This window comes from Macrotis lagotis, chromosome 3 (genome assembly GCF_037893015.1).
Source record: "Macrotis lagotis isolate mMagLag1 chromosome 3, bilby.v1.9.chrom.fasta, whole genome shotgun sequence".
Lineage (NCBI taxonomy): Eukaryota > Metazoa > Chordata > Mammalia > Peramelemorphia > Peramelidae > Macrotis > Macrotis lagotis.
In genome coordinates, this window is record NC_133660.1 from 211,814,980 (window position 1) to 211,842,802 (window position 27,823).

Below are 27,823 nucleotides of genomic sequence, written 5' to 3' on the forward strand. Positions count from 1 at the left end.
ATTTCCCATATCTGTAAATTAAGGGATCTCCAAGATTCCATTCTATAATGTTCTACTATTTTACTTTTCTTCCATAATTATTCTATTATAATTCATGCAGAGTAAAAGTCAAATTCTAAGCAAAATAACATAAAATAAAATATGTCTAATTACAGAAATCAGCTATGTATTATATACATATACACTTTAATTCTGTCCCATTTGCTTCTGTTGGTTAGTAAATGGTATTAATGAGATCCAATACAAAATTGGATCCAGAAGTCATCTGTGAAAACTGTAAACTCTGTCAAAATGCAGTGCCTGGTGGGTGTGGGGATGGAACAAGGGAATGAAAAAGAAGCAAGTGGTTCACTGGTCATAGGACTGAAAGTCTTAGATTTGTTGCTTCATTTTATAGTTTTCTTGAATCTGAGCCATACTTCCTTTCTATCTTTCCTTGATACATACAATCATATCAAATCCTTTTCTTTAAGCCTAACAGTTTCTGAAGTCTATGTCCAGATATATGAATAATTTGATTGTATTTTAATATCTGTATAATAGTACTTTAGAGTTTTCTAAGTGCATTTATATAACATTATTTTTGATAATCAAAAAACTTTGTGAGGTAAAGTGAAGTTGATATTATTACCCCCATTTTGAGGGTGAGAAAATTAAAGTTCATAGAGATTAGTTATGTTAGGTCAGTTAAAAGGTTAGTTAAGAGGCATAATAATAAAGTGTAGAACTCAAGTTTCCTGATTCCAAGTGCTCCTCTTTCTACATCACATGTTCTTAGAATCACATGAATTAGACCTGCAAAGCACTTTAGAGATCACTTAGTCTAATCCTCTGATGTTTTAGTTGAGTGAAAGGAGGTCCAGTGGGGGTAGAAAACATCTTCCCAAAATCATATAGCTAGTATGTAGCAGAACAAAGATTCAAATGCATGGCCATACTACATTGGGATATCTTCTCTTCAACTCGAAGGTCTGAAAATTATCAGGATACTCTTTTTTTAAACTAATACCTCGATTTTCTTCAGTGTTAGATTTTTCTTCAGATTCTTCTGAAGAAATATGTGAAACTTTTTCAGATGAAGAAGATTCTGTAGATTTACTACTCTGGTCAGGTTCAAGCCTGGACCTATAAATACAAAAAAATATTTTAAATGTTTTTAGTTATATAATTGATTTTCCTTTAAAACAATAGAGTAAGATAAATACCAATATGAATGATTCCATTTTAACCATAAAAGTAGACACAACTTGATCTCTTTTAGAATTACTATTCTGTGTTACTATATGCATCAAGTATCCATATGGGTCTTTCTTCCTTCTACCAATAATGACTGCTACCCCATTTAGAGTCAAATCTACTTATAGTTTTGCCTGTACGTTTTCCCCTAGACTCTGAAGAAACAGAAATGTTTATTTTGGAAAGCACATATGTAATAAATGGTACTTATAGAGGGATGCAGGCACAGTAATTACTTCAAGTTCTATGCCTTAAGAAGTTCTGCATCCAATTAAATCATCTCTGAGATACCACCTCACACCTTTCAGACTGGCCAATATGATCAGAAAGGACAATGATTAATGTTGGAAGGGATGTGGGAAAGCTGGGACACTAATGTGCATACCCTTTGATCCAGCAATACCACTACTGAGTTTATACCCTGAAGAGATCAATGCAAAAGGGTAAAAAACATCACTTGTACAAAAATATTCCTAGCAATTTCCAAAGAATTGGAAATTGAGTGAATGTCCATTAATTGGGGAATGGTTGAACAAATTGTGGTATATGTATGTTATGAAACACTATTTTTCTATTAGAAACCAGGAGGAATGGGAATTCAGAGAAGCTTGGAAGGATCTGCATGAACTGCTACTGAGCAAGATGAGCAGAACCAGAAAAACATTGTACACCCTAACAGCAACATGGGGGTGATGCTCAACCTTAATGGACTTGCTCAGTTGATCAGTGCAACAATCAGGGATAATTTTAGGGTAATTGTGATGGAGAATACCATCTGAATCCAAAGAAAGAATTGTGGGGCTCAAATAAAGACCAAAGACTATTATCTTTAATTTTTTTTAAAAAAAGGTATCTTATTATATAATTTTGCTATCTCTTATACTTCGTTTTTTCCTTAAGGATATGATTTTTCTCTCACACATTCAATTTTGATCAATTGTATAGCATGGAAACAATGTAAAGATTAAGGAAGTGAGATCGGGGGGAAAAATTGTAAATTCAAAAAATAATTAAAAAAAAAGAAGTTCTGCATCTAAGACACAAGTATTCTGCTTATGGTGTCGGTGGTATTTTGGTTAAGGCAGTCATTTTTTCAGCATGGCTCTCATCTTGCAGCATACTGTTATTAGTCCTTCCTCCCACCCTCTTCCTCCCCCCACCCCCACCTCCCTTCAGTTGCTAGGCTTGAGGAAATTGAGGTATGGGATTTTCAAAGAAGACTGTTAAAAAAACAAAGTCTCTTTTACGTTTTTTATCAAAACTATTAATATCATGTCATAAAAATTCTATGGATATGCCAAATCTGTAGAAATAGAAGTTAGACTTTACATAGTACAACAATTTTATTAGGAGAATTGGATAAAATTATAAATGGTAAAAAAAAGTTAGATATAAATTTCAAAATGTACAAAAAGGAAAAAAGTATATATAAATAGTACATTTATTTTCATTTGATACACATGAAAATTCTAATATATTATCTAACTATAGTTAAAATATTTAAGATGTGTTAACAAGCACATACTTATTTATGTACTAAAATTCTGTAAAAAAATTCACTGTAGGATTGACTTAAATAAATGTGTCTTTTATTATTTGTGATCTTTTGCTTCCAAAGTATGTTAATGCGCCAGATTTCAATTAAAAATGCATAAAAAGTATGTGACGCAGACTTTAAAAAAAGCACTTGACTTTGTCTAAGTGATAAAAACAGATTCTAATTATCACATAAAGAGTCTACCGATATCCTTGGGGAAATTATAATCAACTAGCTGAAGGGTTTTTTTTAAAAGTAATTTTAAAAAGTCATCAGAAAGATCAGTTTATGCCCCATCATTTATTTTAACTAATTTAACTAAAGGCTGAGTCTATCACAGATGCAATCAAAAAGAATCTCCACCTGGCCTACATCTGTTTACCACTTCCCACACATGGGCTTCCATTTTAAATTTTTATCAAAAAGCACGGTAAAGGGGTAGGGAGGAGAAAACTGATCAGGATTGGGAGAAGTAGGAAAAAAATATATATACAATTTCAAAAAAAGGCTTTTCAAGTTTAAAAACAAATCCAAGATTTAAGAATAAGTCTCCTAATTTAAGTGAAGTGAGCACTGCTGGATAAATTACAATTTTAAAAGTAAATTTCAGAAAGAGACATGGGCTTGGAGTATTTTTGTATTATGCATTTGAATAATAAATAATTCAGGTAGCTTAACTACTTTAATGAAATTATATTCATCCATTTTTCCCAAAAAACATTTATTTGATACCCACTAGGAATATCAGATACATAGATATTATACACAATCCCTACATTAAAGGATTTAACTATCCAGGTGGAGATAGAGGACCCAAAAATAAATTAGAAATAACAATAAGGTTGTATATATTAAATGTTAAGTAACTGAGATGGGTAGGTTATATGCTACAGAAATTATTTTTTAAAAGAAATATAAAATATAGTACAGTTAGTTCCTAGTGATTTATATCAAGAGAAGCCAGAGAGTAACCCAAACTTATTTAAAATTAGCTATGGAATGATAGGCAAGAATTGTCTTTTTTTCTCTTTCTTGTATTTGTATTACCAGCCCTGTGTATGACACATAGTAAATTCTTAATTATCAGTTTAGGAAACTATCACAATAATGAAAATTTACCTTAAAACATCAATTCAGTTACATGTTTTCTGGAAATATCACAAAATTTCTCAATTTAATCTAGTTGAAGATAAGAAATTATCTTGTAGATAGTGTAAATAGACTACCTGTTTTTAGTGCCAAGAATACATGTGCCTGATGAATACTCAAAAAAATTTATGTATGCTTTCATATTTTTTCAATTAAGAAATTATTGGTGCAGTTAGTTGGTGCAGTGGATAGAGCACTGGCATTGGAGTCAGGAGGACCTGAGTTCAAATCCAGCCTCAGACACTTAATAATTACCTAGCTCTGTGATCTTGGGCAAATCACTTAACCCCATTGCCTTGCAAAACTAAAAAACAAAACAAACAAAAAAAGAAATTATTGCCATAAATATAAAGCATTTGCTCATTTCTTATAGATAGAATACTTACAATCTTTTTTTATCCACCACGCGTTTAACTCGGATAGCTCTCTGCTCAGAATAAATTTTACAAACTCCTGTTAACAGAAGTTGAAACAGTTCAATTTTTAAATTGTTTCCTGGTCAAAATTGTTCATAAAATATTTTAAATAAAAGAGATTTTTTCAAGTAATTGGTAAATGTTATATTTCATTTTTATGATAAACTAAATTAAATACTTTTTAAATAATCTTCAATGAAATCCAGGACTGCGCTTCGGTGTTCCTTTACTTGCTGAGAATGCACTTCCTTGTGTGCTGAAATGAAAAAGGACATTACTTTATTACTTTGTGCTTAATTATATGAAAGAAAACATTATTCAGCTTCTTCTATAGCAGCTTATTTGAATAAAGCATTTAAAATTTATATCCATGAAGGAAACCTGCATAAAGTGACATATTACATTTTCATAAACCTATGATTTATTAGACTTTATAATAGCCAGAGATTAAAAAAGAACAGAAACTATGGTCAAATAATTTAAATTTGATCATTACTTTCAGATAATATTCTGCTAAAGGATCATGACACCATCTGTATCAGTCTATCAAGCTGGATGATGTGTATGAATCTTTGATAATGACAAAGCTGTGGATTCTCTACAATTTCTGAAAGATTATATCCCACCTAAACCTTAGAAAAGGGTCTTCATTTGTTGCTGTGGATGGGAAAAATTACTACTTTTAGGAACTAATCTAGTGAGAAGTCTTTCCAAATCTGGTGAGGCTAGTTCTTGGCTGAAAGATACTGGCAGATCTGTAGATATGTGCTTTCTAGTTAGTTCTGGAGGGGATACTAGAACTCAAGATGTGTAAACAGTTTTCAAGAGCCTTGGTTCAAAGTTGTATCATCATTAGGACCAGAGGATGACTTCAGGAGATTAAAAATCATAGTGTTTTCATGACTATTCAGTTAGTCACAAAGCACAGATGAAGTTATAGGCACCTTCCAGAGCACTGGGCAGACATACAAAGAAAGGCAGAGTTCAATCTCTGTGCTCAAGGAGCCCCAATTCTAATGGAGGAGGCAACATGTGAACAATGACCACTAAACCAACCTCTGGACAGGATCACATGAAGATAAATTCCCAGAAGGAAGGACATTGGGGAACTGGGGGGAGGGAAGGAATAGGAAAGGCTCCTTGTAGAAAGTAGGATTTTACCTAAGACTACAAAGAGACTGAGGATTTGGATGACTAGGAGATACTAGTGTCCTTTACAATAATATAATACTCTGTACCAAAAGCCTTTTTTTGACCTTGTTTTCCTCCTCCTCCTTCAACAACAAATATTGAAAAATATTATTGAACATCTACTATATGCCAGTGCTGGGCCATGAGTCAAGAAGACCTGAGTTCAAATCAGACACTTATTAGCTGTCTGACTTTGGATAAGTGACTTAACCTCTCTCTGTTTGCCTTAATGTTCTGAAGGAAAAAAAAAACATTCCTGTATCTTTGCCAAGAAAACACTACAGACATTATGATTCACAGGGTCATGAAGAGAAAGTCAAAGGCAATCCCTGTCCTCAAGGAGCTCCAAGTCAAAAGGAGGAAATAATACTCTACAGCACAAATTAGAGAACATCAATAGAAGGGAAATTAGAATTAAGTGATCTAGGAAAAGATGTTTTATAGAAGATGGGATTTTATCTGAGTAAATGTTAAAAGACTGAAGAAAATGTGACCTTCATTTGTGAAGTTTGTCAGCAGCTAACTTCTTACTCTTATTCATAATTATAATTTAAGTCAAGACCTTTCAGAATCTGGCTCAAATTTACTTTTTCAGTCTTATCTCACACTATTCTCCTTCAAGCTTTCTTATAATTTAAGGGAAAGTAAGGCACTTACCATTTCCTCCTCTTCTCATCTATGACTGTCTAGAATGAACCTGCTTTGAAGGTTCTGCTTCTCAAATTCTTTCTCTTTCTGAGATGAATTTTCTAACTCCATTAAGCAAATAACTGCTTTCCCTCATTCTTTTATTTTTTTATTTTTATTTTTATTTATTTTCATTTATTTATTTTCATTTATTCATTCATTTATTCATCTATTTATTTGTTTGTTTGTTTGTTTATTTATTTGTCTATCTATTTATTTATTACGTTTTTGCAAGGCAAATGGAGTTAAGCGGCTTGCCCAAGGCCACACAGCTAGGTAATTATTAAGTGTCTGAGACTGGATTTGAACACAGGTACTCCTGACTCTAGGACCGGTGCTTTATGCACTGTGCCACCTAGCAGCCCTCCCTCATTCTTTAAAACAAAACAAAACAAACAAACAAAAAAAAAAAACAAAAAGAAAGATTCCTGACCAGTATGGATTGGATTAGGTGATTTGGGAAAACACTTTCACCTGTCAATATTTATCATCAAGCACTCTGGATATTACCTTTATACTTATATTCAAATATGAATTCTAGCTATTTATGATTAAGGCTTACCTCTTCAAATTGATAAGAAAATGCTTGAGGATAAGAACTATGTTTTACTTTATCTTTCTTTCCAAGTCCAAAACAGCATAGATGCTTAATTTTTTTCAAAAATTCAATGTACTTTTATACCTTCTTACTCTTATATGCATTTTTAAAGGATTAAAAAGGAACCAAATTGTTACTATTATAATACCTTGGATTACAACACTGAACAGAAAACTTAGATAAGAAACCCAAAATAATAGCAAAATGTCACAAGATTTTTAATTGCTTTGATATCTTAATTATTCGGTGACTACTTGATCTATAAATACTGATGTTTCTTTTAGTCATTGAAGAGGCATTATTTTAAAAATATTTTACCTTCTGTTCTTAGTTGTTGAATTGCTTCTGAACATGTCCTCATAAATATTTGGGCATCTTGATCAATCTGATCCCGTTCGGTATCTGTCATTCTCATAAAGTCAGACATAATGTGGCTAAAACAAAAAAGTGAAAGTAGCAAACAACAATAAGATTTAAAAAACTTACAGTTTGTCTTATTTCCAAACCACTTTTCTTAAAGACAAAAAATTTTATATCAAAAATGGAATAAACAGGACATTAAAAGAATAAACAGGTAATGATAGCTTACAGGGTTCAAGAGACCTAGGAGTTCTATATTTAATAATTCTTTTGAATTACAAGAAACCAGCTCAAATGTTTCTCTGACCATTAAAAGCCCCCCACAATTTCAGAAGTTATGGTAGGAATCTAAAGGTTACTACAGGTAAACAAGATTGTTGCTTTCTAAAATGCCTTGTGGAGGCACATTTTAATAAGCCAATAGAAAGGAAAAAAGTAATTGGCAATGAGAAAGAACTCACACTGGCCTTAAGGGTTTTAATGATCTGCATGAGTTTTTAGACATTTGACCCAGTTCTTAATTTTTGATCCAGAGAACCTGTGACCTTTTACCTTGTTATACTCTAAATCTTTTGTGTTCATTAAACCTCCAGTTCAAGGTAGTGAATGTCTCAAGAGAATTAAAAACTTCTAGTACCCAAGACTGGTCCCTGAATTCAAGGATCTGGTTCCCATCCAACTTTTCTTCCTCTTGTTGCCATGATAACTAGAACCCTAGCCTGGAATTCTCTATTTTCTTTCCCCTGTCTTTCAAACATCTGGAAAATGTGAATTTTACATGAATAAAGAAATACAAATTTAGTACTTCTAAGTAAGAATATAACAGCTAGAAGTGACTAGAAAATTATTCATTGGATGTTACCTAAGCTTTTATTTATTATACGTTTATTAAAATTCATCAGACACTAAAAAAAAATCATCAGATCTTCTCCATGGCTGAAGATTTTGATACTTGTGTGTCCCATGAGAAAATACAGTATGAAATGCCCTTAGAAAACTGTTCAACAACTTAAATCTATCTGGGGGTGCTACATCAAATCTATTCAGTCATTGTAAAACCCAAGTTTATTCTTACAAAAAAGGAAAATGCCTAAGTAGTTGATGGCTGATTTGCTCAATTTCTTACTAGCATCTTTCTCAAAGCCAATGAAAAACAAGGAAATATAAAATATGTGAAGATAGGAGTTTCCACTGTATTTAAAAGAGAATATACTTGAAGCCTCAAAATAAACAAAACATTCTTTTGCTTAAATAAGTATATTCATATAATCTCTTTACCTGAAGAAAAATGAACAAATAGGTTTCTGAAATTAAAGTTTTATCAAAACACTGAAACTACTTAAGTAGAAAAATTAATTGCTAATTAAAATTTTCAAACCATCTCACAAAGATGCCCTTGAATTGCTGTGGGTATGCAAAACATATTTGCTATTTGTGTTGCAATTTACTGATTTCTTCTGTATAATTATTTTCAGCAGCAATAATTAGGGATGGAAGAAAAGTTCTAGGATAATAGTCCTAAGGAAATTGACAAGGGAATGATGGAAACATTGATCTGTTGAGATGAGTTAGGTGTTTCATAACGACTGAACTTGGTGTCAAGGAACCTGGTCTTGAACTTTGGTTTTTCTGCTTATTAACTCTACAATCATAAGCAAATCACAACCTCTCTGAGCCTTAGTTTGCTTTTCTGAAGCATATGAATAATACTTGTGCTATTAGACAGGGTTTTAAAAAGTATTATTAAAATGAAAATTGTAATAATTATTATTCTCTGAGAGGAAGCAATAAAGAAGTTAAATGGAGAATAGGCCTATTTCCAATATGACATCTACCCCTTTCACTGAAGGTCGATAAATTACTAATCACAAAAATACCATAGTTGACTGTAGCTGTACAGTACATTTCATTATTCTGTATACTCTGAATTAATTGACATTCAAGGTTCATTTGACAGATTCAACTGCTAAGCCCCCAAATAAGATGTAATATGACATATGCTCTCTTTAAATGAAAATAATAAACTAGGTATATCCTATCAGTGATAATAGCACACAAAAAAAGAAGGGTCCCAAGCCTGGTGGAATGGAAGAACAGTGAAGAGTACAGGACAAGACTGGAATACATCTAGTGGTTGTGTTCGACTGAAAATTAAAATATGCAAATGAATGTAAAGTTGGAAAAGTATACAATACAAACTCTATGAAGAGACTTAAATGCTAGGCTTAGGATTCTGCAAATTTTACTACAGGCAATAAAAGAGTTTCTAAAGTTTGTTCATTTGATGATACCTCTCAAAGAATGCTCTGGAGAGCTGGCTGCTACACTATATTCAAAGAGACAGGAAGGCTGGGATGAATCCTTAAGACAGATTGCATAGGACAAAGAGAAGAGAGTCACCAATTATCTTTGAGCACTTTTTCCCAATCCCATTTTACCATATATGCTAGCACAAGCAATAACCTACATCTAGGCAGCACTTTACTTCTTAAGGGTAAAAGCAGTATCATTTGTTATCTTTACATTCCCAATCCCCAGCATGTAGTGGACACTTAAATGTTTGCAGGGCTGTGTTGAGATAGACCTACTAGGAGAGCCCAGCAGTAAGGGCCTAAGACCAGCTAATATGGATTGACAAGGAATTAGGGTCAAAAGAGGGCTTCAACTAGCCCATGCAGAAATAGATAACAATAACAATAATAACAAAAACTAGCATTTATGAGGTGTTTGAAGTTCTGTTATCTCATTTGATCTTCAAAATCACCCTGTGGGATAGGTCTTGTAATTACCTTTACTTTATAGATGACATTGAATTTATACATCCAGGTATATAACCCCTGGGTTAAGTGTAAGATAAAGCTGGAAACTATTTGAGACTGGATGTGAATTCAAATCTTTCTGACTCTAAGTCTAACACTATCCATTGTATTCTCAGTTTCAGTAGGTTAGAAATATTGTCTATGACCCTCCTTGTAACTGTCCTAGGAGATACAATTACAATGTGAAAATAATTACTGAATTACTAAAATGTTGATTCATTTTATGAATATATATGTTTAGTTTTGAGCAATGTCAAGTTTAAATATTTCACATAAATTGTTAAATAGGGAAAGACACTGACTATTGACTATGATTTTAAAAATATTTGCAAACAATTTCTAGTCTCCATTTTGGGGCTAAGAGAATTACTGCTAAAGCCAACAATTAAAAAAAAATCAACATTTAAAAATACACACATACACATGAGACTATTTCAATTTCTTTAAAATAACTTATTTTCTGGTTTTGTGGAACAATGAATAATGTGATAGATAATAATATTCATTTTATAGTTAAAGGACAATAATTCAATTAAAAGTATAAATTAATAAAATTTATTTAAATTTATAAATAAACTAAATTTCAATCTTTAAATTTAGATAGACAAAATTGCAGGTATTATGTCATAAGTTTCAAGAAGCATTGCATTTCAGTTCTTTGACAAAATGCTTATATTATTGCTTAGGGTGTTGAAGCTTCTCTATTATTTTTGGAAGTTGAAGAAAGCTGCTACAATTAGAATACAAATCTCTCTTTATAAAGATGCTACATATAAGAATTTTAAATATATATATATGTATATATATATACATATATATATATATATATATATATATATATATACATACACACATATGTATATATCAATTAAAGCCTACTTGAATAGGCAATAAAGTAAAAAGAACACTATACCTAGGGTCCTATTTCTCAAGTCTGATCATTACTAATAGTACAACTTGAGCATATAACTTACATTCCTGAAAAAGTTTTCTTACATTTAAAAATGATTACTTGCCCAATGTGGTTGTTTTAAGGGAAACTTATTATAAATATTAATGAATTACCTAAACAAAAGTGATCATAGGAGACATGAGGTGGTGCTGCAAGAGAAAGAGCAAAAGAACCTGCAACTACAAGAGATCTGGTATTGAAACTTAAGGGTCAAAATTTATGAGCTGTGAGATCTCAATGCAATTTTCTTTATTCCTCTGAGCCTTGGCTGAATTATCTATAATAATGATATAAAAGTTATCTACTTCACAGGGCTATTATAAAAATATATATTATAAATCTTAAATACTATGTGTATATATATATATATATATATATATATATATATAAAACTTATATTGCTTTCACTGATGTCAGTCAACAAGCATTTATTAAGAAATATAGCAGTTTTCAGAGAAAGAAATCAAAGCTATCTATTGTCATATGGAAAAATACTTTAAATTACCATTGTCTAGAGAAATGTAAATTAGAACAAACCTGAGGTACCACCTCATACCTACCAGACTGGCTAAAATGACAGAAAAGGAAAACAAATGCTGAAAAGGATGTGGAAAAATTGGGACACTACTGCACTATTGGTGGAGTTGTAAACTGATCCAACTATTCTGGAGAGCAATTTGAAACTATGTGCAAAGGGCATAGGTCTGTATCTCAAAGAAATAAAAGGAATGGAAAATGGACCTGTATGTGCAAAAATATTTATAGAACACTTTTTATTGTGGCAAACAATTGGAAATTGAGGGGATGCCCATCAACTGGGGAATGACCAAACAAGTTTTGGGATATGATTATAATGGAATATTATTGTGCTGTAAGAAATGACAAATGGGATGGTTTCAGAAAAGAAGACATATGAATTAATGCAAAGTGAAGTAAGCAGAGCAAGGAGATCAATATACACAATAACAGCACTATTGTACAATGATCAACTATGAATGACTTGGCTATTCTCAGCAATACAATGATATAGAACAACTCTGAAGGGCTTAGGATGAAAAGTGCTATTCACTTACCTGTAAGCATTGATGTAATCTTTTCTGTGTTCCAGAAGAAAATCTCTCAATTTCCCAATATGGGAAATCTAAAAGAAAAAAAAAGACATTGTCCTTACTTAAAGTAAATCAAATTTTGAATTAACTGTGCAGACAGTAAGATTACAGAGGTGTTAAGTTGAACTATCAGGGAGTTTATTCATTTAACTAAACAATTTGGAGGACTTTGTTTAAGTAATGCCCTTCTTTTTACATTCTTGGTATCCAACTTTGTTGGTCTTGGTTTTGGCCTTGGACTACTGGCTCTGATTGTTTCTTCAGATTCTACCGTCTCATCTCTCCCAACTACCATTAGCATATGATTTAATTTAATTCAGCTCAAACTCTGCAAAAGTCACTGCACCAAGTTGATTACACTCAGTATAAATTAAAAGTACAAAATGTTCCATGGGTTCTAATTTCTCATTACTTCTTAATTCATCCACTTCCCACCATCCTAATACCACATTATCACCTACTTATAATAAATAATAGTATCATAATCCATCTCTCAGTCCATAGTTTATCCCTCTCTAAAAGATCTTTACTGCTATCAGACTAGTAAGTTTTATTCAGAGAGATCTGGTTAAGTTGTTGCTTTGCTCAAAACTCTCGGGTACCTTCTTTCAGAATAATAGGTAAAGTTCAAATTCTTCAGTCTGACATTCTAAGGTTCCCAAAACTGCATCACACATCACCTAAACACTTTTCTTCCTTGCTAATGCTGTTCTAAATACTAGAATGTTCCCATTTGAGCTGGTCAATTCCCAACAATCCTTAAAAGCCCAATTCAAGTAGAGGCTCTTCTACGAAGCTTTTCCTAATTCCCTTAGTCAATAATTAGTTTAAGTAGCACTTTGTTTTCAAATCTATATTGCATTTATCAAGTATTACCATGGCTATATGAAAGTGGAGACTGTTATTTTACATATTTTTTAATCTTCCATACTGCTTGGCACTATAGTCTATATATAGTAAGCATTAAGTAAGTACACTTGTTGAATTGAAAGGCATAAAAATGAAAAAAATGACAAAGTCCCCTGTCCTCTAAGAGATGAGTGTGATGTCGCCAAATAATTATAAAAGGATGAAGGAAAAAGTTGGAGGAGAGGTCTGAAGACTGAAGATTTAAAGGGAAATATCACTTCTAAAAGGGGAGAGGAAGAAATTATTTGCTGTTTTTAGTTTTTCAGAAAGGTAACACACATACACCAAAGTTCAGAAACCACAAAATTGCTTTAAAATAATGACTGTTCAATGCATTACTTTAGACATGTATGTGTATAGTTTATGAATCTCCCTTTTAAAAGATCCTCCCTTGCTGAACACTACATTCTCTAGGATCAAAGAACTAACAACTTAGAGCCTTAGTGCTGTGCTCCTCTCCTTCAAGGCAGCATTCCAATGATGCCTTTCATTAAATCCTGATGCTTCCAGCTGCAAGTTTCTTTTGCTTTATCTTATCTCAAAGAACTTTCTCCTCCTCTCGTGTATCCACTGCACCACCTGCAGGTAGCTGAGGACAACACAATGCAGAGTGCCAGGCCTGGAGTCAAGAGGAGCTGAGTTCCAATCCAGTCTTAGATACCTACTAGCTCTATGGCCCTGGGCAGCTCCCCTCCCTAGATGTGTGTCTATTTCCTTATCTGAAGACACAGATAATAAAAGCCATTTCCTCCGAAGGTTGTTATGAGATACTATTTACCTCATAGTGCTCAGCAGCACTACACAACTATTTGCTACCAGTTGCAGCAGCAGTTGCTTTGATCTTATGATCAAAGTTTAATTAGCATTCCATTTTTTTTTTTTTGCACTTGTCATATTATTCCTCGTGGGCTCTAAGACTGTAAGTCTCTTGGGACTTGCTGTTGTTGTGGTTGGTAGATAGTCATTCCTTCATCCTTTCTGCACCTGCCTACTGTCCTCCATTTCCATGCCTGGCTCTGATCCCAATACTATGGATCCTCCAGAGTCTGTGCCAACAGCCCTCAATAATAATGGATGGGGAATGGCTTCAGAGGAAGATCCTAGTTCCCAGATCAGCCAAAGACAACACAACGTAGCAGAAGGAGCTGGACTTTGTTTAGGAGATATGTCTTTAAATCACACCTTCAAGACTGTTTGACCTTCAGGAAGTCAATCTTTTCCTATAAATATTTTAAGGGTTAATACTTGTACTACTTCACAAAACTGATATGAGGAATGGCTGAACAAGTTGTAGTATATGATTGTAATGGAAGATTACTGTGCGATAAGAAACGATAAGTAGGATGATTTCAGAAAAATCTGGAAAGATTTACATGAACTGATAAAGAGCAAAGTGAGCAGAAGAAGGACAATTGTATACAATAGCAACAATATTGTATGATGAACAATTGTAAATGACTAGTTATTCTCAGCAAATACAATGATACAAGATAATTCTGAAGGACTCATGGTGAAAAATGTTATCTGACTTCAGAGAAATTACTGATAGCATCTGAATATAGACTTATGAAGCACATTATTTTCCAAATTCACTTCACCTTTCTTTTTTTTGGTTCAAATTTTCTTCCACAAAATAAATATGTTAATAATTTTTACAAGACTGAAAATGTATAATCTATATCAGATTGCTTACTATTTCAGGGAGGGGGAGAAGGCAAGAGAGGAAAGGATAGAATTTGGAACTCAAATTAAAAAAAGTCAAAAATTGGTTTTACATATAATTGGGGGGAAATGAAGTATTAATTTTTGTGCCTTTTGAATTTAGTTTTCTGTTTTTTTGCCTGGATGTGGATGGCTTTGTCCATAACAGATCTCCCAGGGTTGTCCTAGGTCTCTGAATTGCTGAGAGGAACTGCTTCATTATAGCTGATCAACTCACAATGTTGTTAATGTGTACATGTTTTATTGGTTCTGTTCCCTTCACTCAGCATCAATTCATATAATTCTTTCCATGCTTCTCTGGAGTCTGACCATAGTTTCTTATAGAACAATAGCTCACCAAAACATTTATGTATCATAACTTGTCCAGCCTTTCTGCAATTGATGAGCATCCCTTTAATCTGCAATTTTTTGCCACTACAAAAAAGAGTGGCTATTAATATTTTAGAACATGTCAAACTTTTCCCCATTTTTTATAATGTGTTCTGGATATAAGCTTAATATTGTTATTTTAAAAAATTATATAAATATTTTATATGCTTTTCCAACTAACACACAATGATAGTGTTTTTAATCAATTGTTTTCTCAAAGTCTTGAGTTTTACAATATTTCTCCCTCCTTCCTCCCCTGACAGAAAACAATTTGATAGTCTTTACATTTACAATCATGCTAAATAGACTGAAATTGAATGTGTTGTGAGTGAAGAGTCAGATCCAAAAAGACAGAAAAAAAAATTAGATATAAATTTACATAATACATAAGACAACTTTTAAAAATTGAAGATGATAATATTTGGTCTTCATTTAAACTCCATAGTTCCTTCTCTGGATATGGATGGTATCTTCCACCACAAGTCTTTTAAAATTCATTATGTACTGCTGAAATGAACAAGTCCATCATGGTTGATCATCACCCAATGTTGTTGTTAGTGTGTATTATATTCTTCTGGTTCTATTCATTTCACTCAGCATCAATTCATGCCAGTCTTTCCAGGCTTTTCTGAAGTCTCATCCCTCATGATTTCTTATAGAACAATAGTGTTGTGTCACATAATATACCACAATTTGTTCAACCATTCCCCAACTGATGGGCATCCCCTCACAATTTCTAATTCTTTGCCACTATAAAAAGAGCTGCTACGAATATTTTTTGTACATGTAAGATTTTTATCCTTTTTCATGATTCCTTCGGGCTACAGATCTAGTAGAGGTATTGCTGAGTCAAAGGGTATACATGTTTTATTGCCCTTTGGATATAATTCGAAATTGCTCTTCAGAAAGGCTGGATCAGTTCATGGCTTCACCAACAAGGCATTAGTGTCCTGGTTTTCCCACATCCCTTCCAACATTGATGGTTTTCCTTTTATGTCATATTGGCCCATCTGAGAAGTATGACATTTGAGAGACCTCAGAGATTCTTTAATTTGCATTTTTCTAATCAATAACAATTTAGAGAAATGTTTCATATGACTATAGATAGCTTTGATTTCTTTGTCTGATAATTACCTTTCCATATTCTTTGATCATTTATTAATTGGAGAATGACTTGTTTTATAATAAATTTGTCTCAGTTCTCTCTATATTTAGAAATGAGTCTTTTGTCAGAAACAGTAGTGTTAAAAATTGTTTCCCAATTTATTACATTTCTTTTGATTTTAGTAGCAGTGGTCTTGTTTATGCAAAACCTTTTTAATTAATGTAATCAAAATTATCTGGTTTGTTTTTTATAATGTTCTTCATCTTGGTCATAAACTGCTCCCCTTTCCATAGATCTGACAAGTAAACTATTCCCTGTTCTCCTAATTGGCTTATAATATTATCTTTTATGTCTATATCCTGCAACCATTTTGACCTGCTATACTATCTTCCACTTTTCTCAGCAGTTTTTATCAAAAAGTCAGTTCTTTTCTCAGAAGCTGGAATCTTTGGGTTTATCAAACAGTAGATTACTATAGCCATTTTCTGCTGTAGCTTTTGCATCTAACCTATTCTACTGATCCATTACTCTATTTTTAAGCCAGTACCAGATAGTTTTGATGACTGATGTTTTATAATATAATTTTAGATCTGGTATCACTAGGCCACCTTTCTTTCCATTCTTTTTCATTAATTCTCTTGATATTCTTGACCTTTTGTTCCTCCATATGAATTTAGTTACTATTTTTCCTAGCTCACAAAAAGTAATTTTTTTGGAAGTTTGATTGGTATGGCACTAAATAAGTAATTTAGGCAAAATTGCCATTTTTATTATATTAGCTTGATTAGCAAATATTGCTATTTGCCCAGTTATTTAGACCTTATTTTATTTGTTCATGTTTTATAGTTGTTTTCAGAGAGTCTGCCTTGCAGGTACATTCCCAAGTATTTTATGTTGTGTGAAGTTATTTTAAATGGGATTTCTCTTTTTATCTCTTGCTGCTGTATCTTGTAATATATATTTAGAAATGCTGAGGATTGGGGTGGCTAGGTGGTGTAGTGGATAAAGCACCAGCCTTGGAGTCAGGAGTACCTGGGTTCAAATCCAGTCTGACACTTAATTACCTAGCTGTGTGGCCTTGGGCAAGCCACTTAACCCCATTTGCCTTGCAAAAAAAAAAAAACACAAACAAAAAAAAGAAATGTTGAGGATTTATGTGGACTTATTTTATATCCTATGACTTTGCTAAAGTTATTGTTTTCAGTAGTTGTTAATGATGATTTTCTAGGGTTCTCTAGGTATTACCATCACATCAACTACAAAGAGTGAGAGGTTTGTTTCTTCATTATCAATTATAATTCCTTCAATTTCTTTTTCTTTTCTTATTGCTAAAGCTAATGCCATTTTGTTTGTTTGTTTGTTTTTTGTTTTTGCAAGGCAATGGGGTTAAGGGAGTAGCCCAAGATCACACAGGTAATTATTAAGTATTTGGGGCTGGATTTGAACTCAGGTCCTCCTGACTCCAGGACCAGTGCTCTATCCCCTGTGCCACCTAGCTACTCCTAAAGCTAACATTTCTAATACAATACTGAATAATTGTGGTGATAATGGGCATCCTTGTTTCATCCCTGATCTTACTGAAAATGCTTCTAGCTCATTCTCATTACATATAATGTTTGCTGATGGCTTCAGATAGATACTGCTCATCATTTTAAGGAACAATCCAAAATGAAGTATCATTTTAAAAAAAATCTTGGCAAGTTAAGAATTGAGAAGTACAATTCTTCATGATTAATCAGTAGCCATGGATAAAATAATAATGATACAAAAATCCATAAGAAGTTGTATGAAGAACATACAACTAAAATTCATTTTAGAGTAAAAGTGTGATTTGATCTGGAAATTTAAGAACAAAAAATTTAGATGTCTCTATATTGTTTATGAAAAAGAGCTACTTTTTGAATCACTAAAGTCTTCAGATTATTCAAGTTGTCATCAATGATCTCCCAGGAAGTAGAGAAGAGATGGGGAAATGGCAAATGACAGTAAAAGCCCCAACCAAGACAAGGAGGAGGTGATGCTACCAATGTTGTTAATCTCTCTGTTCGAAATCTCAATGGAAGGGGGTCAGAAGGTAACAATTTAAGAGATTTCTACCAGGTAAAGTTTCAAAATCTTCCCAAGAAGGCATAGGATCCTATTCTATTTATTGACTGGAGACCTCTCCTTAAGGATGATATCAGGGACAAGAATACAAAAACAAATTCTATTATCATGATGTTATTGAAACTGAAATCTAATGATACATTTCATATAGGATTTCATTATTAAAATCTTTTAAGACTCTGAGCACTATCATACTTCATTAAAGAAAAACCTGTTCTTATAACCTGGGTGATTTCTTTCTTACCAGTTAAGATCACTATCCTATTCGTGTAGAGAAGTATTTTCTTATATTATTACTGCTATGGAAATATAGGGTTTTGAGACAACTGGTTTGACTTAGAGAAGGGTGAAAGCATTTGATTCTTTTATTTATGGACTAAAATCTACCTCTAAATAGATATATTTAGAAAACTGCTTTCACATTCTGAGATGAGTAAACTTGGTTCCTCATTAATATGAAGTATTCATTTACAATCTTATTTTGGGATGTAATCTAAAAGAAAGCATTTAACAGTGATAGATTACATTGGTTAAACATTAGAATCTAAAATATTGGGGTACAGAAAGGTATATTTTTCTGCACCAACTAAAAAATATTGAATCATGAGATTTAAACCTAGAAAGGATCTTATTTAGACATTGTAATCCATCTCCATTCCCACCCTCCCAAACATACACACTTTGCACAAGAGGAAAGTAGAGTATAGAGCTCAAGATCATAATGTACCGAGTACCCAGCCTTCTAAATCCTAATCGACTGGACTTGATAAGTGGTTTTTTATATCAATATCAGCAGAGATAAAACCTCTTGCCACTTCTACAGGTTTGCCCTGGAAGAACAAGGTTTTTAGACATTAAGAAGTAACTTTGGAAAGAGAGGCTTCTATAATGTCATAGGTAGAAAATAGTGATTCTAAGTAATCAGTCAATTAAGGTTATATACAAGGTGTCAATTAAAAGAATAAGCAGAGGTAACTGACTAGGAAAAAAGCTCAAAGATCCTAATTTAAAAGAAGATGACAGCAAAAAAAAGCATAAAATTTATATCTTTGTCATTGCAAACCCATATTCATACTGAAATAAGTGTATAAGAAGCTCTTTAAAACATAGAAAGAATGGTAAAACTTCAGTTAGAAGAATTCTAAAAAATGATAGCAATAATTGACATTCATATCCTCCTTTTAAGGTTAGCAAAATACCATAGATATTAATATATTTGTGTGCACATATATTTTTATCTGATCCTCGCAAATGCTCTGTGATATAGATAATAAAGGAATTATCCTCATCTTACCAATGGGCAGCGACTCAGGCTCAGAGAGGTTAAATGAGTTGTCCATGGTCACAAAGCTACTAAATACCAGAGTCAGGAATTGAACCTAGTTCTCTCTTGACTATAAGTCTAGCAGTCCGATCTCTTATTTATGTGGAAGAAACCAATAAGTTAAGTGACTTGCCCGAGGTCCTAGTAATTAGGGACAAAATTAGTAGCAGAACCCATAATTGTCAAGCAATTCAAAAAATATTACATTTGCCACTGATAGTCTTTCAATTTATTGGATTGTTTTTTAAATTTTGCCTTCTATAATTAAAAACTAATAAGAAAAGTGAAACATTAGTGATACCAGAGAACTGGGAAGCAATTAAATTAGTAAAAATTTTTTAAAAATCTAGTAAAATCTAATAGATTCTGAAGAACAGGAAAAGACTAGGAGTTCTGCAGTTAAGACACATGTAAGGCTTAAATAGAATAAAAGCAATAAAAGGTAAGGCAGAACTGAGTTCACAGTGGAATCCCAACAAGCAATGACTAACATTATAGCCCTATCTATCAACTTGTATTTATAAATTGTCTTCTATGCCAGGATACAAAGAAAATGAATGAAACAAGGCACTTATATATTCCTCTGAGGAGGCAATGAGGAAACAAAAGTACATAAAGAATAAATATAAAGAGAATAAATACAAATAAATAGAGTAGTTAATTAAGGGAGTACTACAAGAGGAAGGGCACTAGGTGTTGACCAGATCAAGAAAGGTTTCAGGCAGAAGATAGTACTTGACTTGCACTGTGAAAAGCAGGATTCCATGAGAAGTATATAAAGAGGGACTGCATTACACACATAGGAGATGGCCAAATCAAAGGTAACAGGTCAGGACACAGAATATCAAGTTTGTGAACAGAGAAGAGGCCAGCTTGGCTAAATCAAAGACTGAGGTAGGTGGCAAAATGAATATGACGCTGGAAAGAGGAGTTAAAATAAGACTGTTAAGGGCTTTAAAAGTAAACTGAGGAGCTGATATTTTATCCTGGAGGCAAGAGACAGCCACTTAAGTTTACTGACATGGGTCAGATCATCAATGTTATCTTGGCAGCATTGTGGAGAATTAGACAGACTAACATGAAGAGAAATTCAAGGCAGAGAAATCAATAGGAGATTGCACTAGGTGAGAGGTGTCATGGGTCTGAATAAAGTTGGTAGCTGTGTGAGTAAAGAGAAGGAATTAGGATGGTTGTATATATATTTTTTTAATTAATTTAGTTTTTTCTCCTTGGGATACACCTGCTTTATTGTTATACACACATATCCTCTTTCCCCCAATATTTGCCCCAACAAATCAAGATGCAACAAGATCTAATATCTTATTTCACTCCAATGATGAACCTAGAAGGTGCCCCACCAAACCTATCTGTACAAGAAGGCTTTTCATCTGACAGAGCTCCATGGACTGCGGGGTCACCTACATGACAAGAGGCTTCGAAAAAGATTTGAGTAAAGACTTGGAAGTGTTATAATTTAAGACCACCGTCTTAATGCTCACATTAAGAAAATCATGAGTCCCAAAAGTATGGAGGCATAACTTCCTAAATTCCTACACTGGAATTATTCCCATGAAGTTAATGAATGCATTATGAGCAGCAAAATCAAAATGAAATATGCTAGTAGATAAGTACATTGTCCACTAGGTGGCAACACAAGTTTTTCAGTTACAGAATTAACTTTCTATTAAATGGTATTTATAGTTTGTCTTTCAAAGGCTTTCAAAGTCCTTCTTGCCTTTCTCTTTTGGTCTAAAACCAAAGGTTCATTTAATAGCGATAGTATTTTATTCAGACATGTTTTTCTTAGAAAATTGTTTTCAAGATGGGTACAAGCATTTTTTAAACTGTAGCACTTAGGGATGGTTCAATACAAAGGAAGTTTTGCCCGGCTGCCATCTGTTATCATAGGCAGCTTGCAAAGCTTTGTTTACACATGATGACTATGGTACATTTGGACTTGCCTCCCCCTCAACCCCACCAAGCATGCATTGTCAAACAAAACCTTGCCATGAAGCTGGGAGTGCATTTCTCAAAAGACAACTGCTGCTTTAAATATATAAAGAGTTCAAAGCAGTTGACAAGTATACTTTTCTTATCGCAGCAGTTTCGTGACTTACTAAAAAACACCAAATTATAGGATTTTTGTTTTCCTAGAACACACTGCACTTGCAACAAAGAACTAATTGATTATGAAACACTGAGCACTGATTTGCATAATTTGCCTCAGCAAGAAACTAGCTTTGTATAAGATGAAAGAGACTCCAGTAGGTCTCTATGGAATGTTGTAGAATATTCCCTTTAATACAATATGATTATTTTCAATCAATCAACAAACACAGCATGGTGCTCAGCTTATTATGTCACCAAAAACATAGCTATAGCAACCACTGTACTCCTCCCTCTTGGAAACTACTGATAAACAAGTTTTTACAGATTTCAAACGCTCACACTACCAACAAAGCTTAACTTTATATTTCACTAAATACAACGTAATTTCATCTAAAATGACAAATACATCAACACCAACAATAATTAAAATTTTAAAACCCAAAGCTTTTCTAAGATGAAGAAACAATTCATAATGTCACAGAACCACAAATTGTGAACTAAAAGAAAAATCTCAGAAATCACCTGATTCAACCCTTTCATTTTCACAGATGGGAGAAAAAAGAAACCCAGTATAGGTAAATTATTTGCCCAAGGTTATACAAGTAGTAAATATCCTGTTGAAGCAGGTTTTTCTCCCACCTCTTTGACTACTTCTCCACTTCCTTTCCTATATCATTATCTATAACAGCAAGGCAGTGAAATGCATAGAGTTCTGGGAATGGAGTCAGGAAGACCTGAGCTCAAATTCGATTGTATTAGCTTTTTGATCCTGGGCAAGTCATTTAACCTGTCTACCTCTGTATCCCCATCTGTGAAATGAGTAATATAGCACTTACATCCCAGAAATTGTTGTAAGGATCAAATAGTGAATGCTATATAAATGTTAGCTATCATCATAATCATCATAAATGCTAACTGTGGGTGTTAATAACTACATATCTACTTACATATGTACAAGCAACTATACAATCCTGCCGACTCTCTCATCATCTGCCTATAGGACATTTTAAATAAGATGTTCTGTAGGCACCTCAAACTCAACCTCCAAATAAAAGTCACTATATTTCCCCCTAGCTTGCTCCCTTCTACTGAGAGCCACCACCACTTATTTTTGAAACTATGGCATTATTTTTGACTCCTCAATTTCCCTCAAGTGTAGAAATTCAATCAGATACCATATCTTGTCATTTCTACTTGCACATTTCTTGATTTGTCTCCTTCTTCCCTCTCACACACACAGCTAGCTGCCACTTTTATGGTGACTTCTTTTTTTAATTTTTTAATTTTTTTTACGGTGACTTCTTGCCTGGACTATTGCAATAGTTTCCTAATGAGAATACCTGTCTCAAATTTATCTCCTCCTTAATCTATCCTCCACATAGATGTCAAAAAACAGTGGTTTATGTCACTCCTCTACTCAGTCAACTCCTGTGACTCCCTATTGACTCTAAAATGAAATAATTACTTTATTCTTTTAAAAATCACTATTTTTGATTAAGTTTAATATAATTAGAAGTAAACAACTATGAATTTAATGTAGAAATAAGTAAATATACATATATTAGAGGTACACAATCAAATTTTTTTTTTTGCAGATCAAAATGACCAAAAATGTCTGCAGATCACTGTTCTACATGATCAATTTGATAGGATAGTGAACTACTTGGAAGGACGAAATAAAATAACCATACCGTAGGTTGTTAGTATCATAAAACAGCATATGGATTAATCTTACAAGTTATCTTTGGCCTTCAACCCCTAAAATCTACAAAATAGTAGGTTTTAATTTTATATACTAGAATTCACAGTGCCCACTGTCAGTACCACAAATATAACATTTTTATTAGAAATACAATTTAAAAACATTTTTACAGGCTAAATGTAGAAAAGATACTGTTATCTTCAACAATAGGGTTCTAACTATTCTGTTACCATAGGGCCTGTTTCAAATTTGTCACTTCATAAACTTCTATAACTTATAAGTTTTTGTTTAGAAAATAGGCATATTTATTGCTCATGTATCTCAAAGAATACTATGAAAACTAACATTTGAAATGACAGAAATATAACATTAAAATAATCAATTAGTTCTTTGTGCAGGATCCAAGTGCAGGGTGTTCAAGGAAAACAAAAATCCTATAATTTGATGTTTTTTAGTAAGTAAAGCAACTGCTGTGATAAGAAAAAGTATACTTGTCAACTGCTTTCAAGTCTTTATATACTTAAAGTAGTAGTTGTCTTTTGAGAAATGCACTCCCAGCTTCATGGCAAGGGTTTTGTGTCACAATGCATGCTAAGGGGGACAGAGGTGGAGGCAAGTTCAAATGTACTATAGTCATCATATGTAAATTGAAGCAAATATAAGGTGTTTTAAGTATATTTAAACTGTTCTCCATTATATTTGATTAGTGTCCATTGATATGTTATAAAAATTTCAAATTTTAGCTGTTTTTCAAACAGATAGTAACAGGAAGGACTTTCAGGTCAGGTGAGCAAAAAAATGATGGATTAGATTTTTCTCTGACTCTATGACCTCCTAAACATTCCAAACTAAAAATTAGAGACCAAAGATAAAACAGCTTCACTAATCCAAAAGAAGGTTAAAAAATAAAAACACAAGAGCTAATGTTCATTGCCTCCAAGCTCACTCAGCACCCCTTCCCCATCTCATGGATTACTGGTAGTGAGGTCATACCAGCAGATCCAAAGATATAACACCGGCTTATATCAAAACCCACCCCTAAATCCCAGGTCTACCTCTTCCTTTCCAGCACTGCTATGAAGATTCCAACTTCAAGTGGTACCTATGGACATTTCTTTGGGTCTTAAGAACCAGGTTGACCATGGTCCTTAAGGAACAAAAGCCTGCAGGAAGTTGCAACCTGAAAGTATAAGTGCTGCAAAGCTCCGAACTTCCAGTGCCAGGATAAACAAGTTCTAAACTGTCAGTGCCAGGTGAGAGAACTGAGGATCAGAGGAAGTAAGTTAGGTTTTCAGGACAGGACACTAAAAATCTGCTAAATTGTGCAAAACTCCACCAAGCCTGAGGTAAAAAAAGCATAGTACCTAGCAAGAACTGTTTCAGACCCCTCAAAAGTCAGTTTGGGCAAAGATCCAGGTTGGTGACCTATGAATTATCTAGTGTGAAAAAAGGCTGAGACTCTTTGAGATCCAAATTCCAAGAAAATTATAATCAAGGGAAGACAATCTAGAACTGAGATAAAGGAAATAAGGGTGGGAGAAGAATGAAAATAGCCAAAATTCCAGGAAGACATGTCAAAAATCTTGAACATTTAACAGAAAAAATCAACAGGAAAAACTCTGACAACAAAAAGAAATGTGTGAGGATACCCACTGTCACAAATATTATTCAATATTATATTAGTCACAAATATTATTCAATATTATATTAGAAATGCTAGCAACAACAATAAGAGAAGAAAAAAGAAATTGAGGCAATCAGAATGGGTAACAAGATGATAAAACAATCTCTTTTGGTAAATAATGACATGCTTGGAAAATCCAAAAGATTCAACTAAAAAAGTTAGTGAAAACATTATTTTTACTAAAGTAGCAGGATATAAAATAAACCCACATAAATCACCAGAATTTCCATATCTCATCATCTCTATATCTTTTACAACACAACCCTGCAAGAAGAGATATCTGATTTAAAATAACTATAGAAAGTATAAAATACCTACCAAAACAAAGAAGGAACTACATAAAGACAATTATAAAATACTTTTTTATACACATAATGTCAGATTTAAATAATTGGAGAAATATTAATTGTTCATGGAGAAACCAGAGTCAATATAATAAAAGTGATAATTTTGTCAAAATGAATCCATCTATTCAATGCCATCCCAAATAAATAACCAAAAATGAGTATTTTACTGAGCTAGTAAAAATAATAATAAAAATAATAACAAAAAGGTCAAGAATATAAAGGAATTAATGAACAAAAATGTAAGAGAAGGAAATTTAGCAATATCAGATTTTAAAATCTGGTTATAGGGCAATAGTTAAGAAAACTATATGGTTCTGGCTAAGAAACAGAAAGCTACATCAGAAGAACAGAACAGATATACAATGCAAATGACTGTAGTAACCTGATGCTTGACAAATATAAATATTTAAGCTTTTGGGATAAGAATTCACTATTTGGTTAAAAAGAACATTGCTGGGGAAACTGGAAAGTAGTCTGGCAGAAATTGGTCATAAATTAATAGAATACCATTTACAAAGGTAAGGTCAAAATGGAAACATGGCCTAGATATAAATTATGGAGAAGAGAACAATTTCTGCATAAACAAGCTACAAAGCAAACATTATTTGAGCTTCAAGAAAATAGGCAATAACACAATAGTTCCAAGAATCTTCAATATCTATCAGTTTTAGATAAGTCTAACAGAAAAATAAACAAAGCGGAAAATATGGAAATGAACAAATTTCTGGAGAAACAAAACTTATACAGTACCTTCCCAATGGGATAGCAAAAGAATATATGTATTTCACTGAATATGGAACATTTACAAAAACTTAGCACTTACTAAAGCAGAGATATTGCAAACAAATGTAAAAAACTTAAGAAATAATCAATACAGCATTGACAGATGATAATGCAATAAGATTAGAAACTGGTTCAGGGACCACAAATAAAAGATACAGACCCAACATTTCTGTCTAACAATAACAAACACAAGAAGCAATATTGAAAAGGGAAATCTCATTCTAATAAATTATCTGGGGATCAACATCACAAGGCATAAAATGACTTAGATTCAATTATAAAACATTTCATAATGGAAGAAAAATCTAAATATTGGAGGAATATTCAGTGCTCATGGTTAGGTCATGCCAATATAAATAAAAGGATAACACCACCAAAATTAATTTATACTTTCAACAGAATAGAATATGGGAAACCAAGAAAATCTCAGTGTTTCCCCCAAGTAGTTTCCTGTAAATGAAACTTACAATAAAGATGTATTATCACCTGCTTTATTCTAAGAACTCCTGGGCCCTCTAATTGAAATTTCCTACAATATATGTGTTGTCTCTCCTTAATAAACTGTAGGGTTTATTGAAATCCAGAGTCTTGTTTTAATGTTTGTTTTTCCAGAACTTAGAAAAGCTTATTTGCACCCATTTAGTCCTTTTTCATTCATTTATTCATTCATTCAATCTCATGACTTATAAAATGTAGATGATACTTGAATTTAGATACAATGCTATATTATTGTGAAGAGAGCACTTTGGAAACAATAAAATGCCCTTTAACTCTATCCCAAAAAGGAAAGCAGACTGGCACAATCTGGTCTTCAGGAATTCATACTACTTCCAAGGAAACAGGACTTTCTCTTCTAAGAGACAAAGTTTTAAAAAATCCTTTATAGATTTTTTTTCCTAGGGAAATGACTTGGCTTTGAAAATTGAGACATTTGCCTGATCAGTCTTTTGGCACCTCTCTTAAGTCTATAATTTCTTGAGGATTGCGGATAATAATTTTATTGATACATCTGTAAGCTCAATACTTGTATAGCTTGGTATGTGGTTCATGTAGGCCCTAGAGACAACTCATTCAAACAGGTAGGTGTGTTCTTCTACTATTGTCATATTATTTTGAGTTTCAGAATTGTCTGTAAATTATATTTTCTTCTATCTAATACAGTCTAAAGATGATGCATCTCAATAGAGAGAACATACAAAATAACAGTTGAACTGTCTTAATCACTTTTCCCCTTCACTGTGATGCAGACTGAACTAAACCCAAACTGGGCCTCTTTCCAATCCAGGCTCCAAAGCCATAATCAAGGAGAAAAATTACAAAAGAAGAAACTTACCTTCTTTACCATCATTATCACCAACTGCTAACTGATTGCCATCAACCTCAGTAGGTCCAAGAGCCCAGAAGTGGCAAACAGCCATAGCCACTTTCTCTCCCCCTCCCTCAACAAGGACATCAATCTGGGAGGCAATCTTTGTGGAGATGGGCCCTGGCAAATGCTTCTCCAAGTTTTACAGCCTTGCTTCCTCAGTAGTCACTGCTACAGAAAACATGAAAAATTAAGTTCTAGATACTGAAGTCCCTGGCACTGGTGCAAGATCAGAAAGAGATA

General features: G+C 33.0%; 1 protein-coding gene across 1 annotated transcript in view; it reads right to left on the reverse strand.

Annotated features, from left to right (window-relative positions):
- The window catches only part of STX18 (syntaxin 18), a 139,824-nt gene that overhangs the window by 40,482 nt on the left and 71,519 nt on the right, over positions 1-27,823 (reverse strand). The window contains exons 2-6 of the mRNA XM_074229804.1: positions 12,019-12,086; positions 7,133-7,248; positions 4,517-4,594; positions 4,309-4,375; positions 1,010-1,125 (exon numbers count right to left, since the gene is read on the reverse strand). Of these exons, the coding sequence (XP_074085905.1) occupies positions 1,010-1,125; positions 4,309-4,375; positions 4,517-4,594; positions 7,133-7,248; positions 12,019-12,086 (445 nt within the window). The remainder of the gene's footprint in view (positions 1-1,009; positions 1,126-4,308; positions 4,376-4,516; positions 4,595-7,132; positions 7,249-12,018; positions 12,087-27,823) is intronic.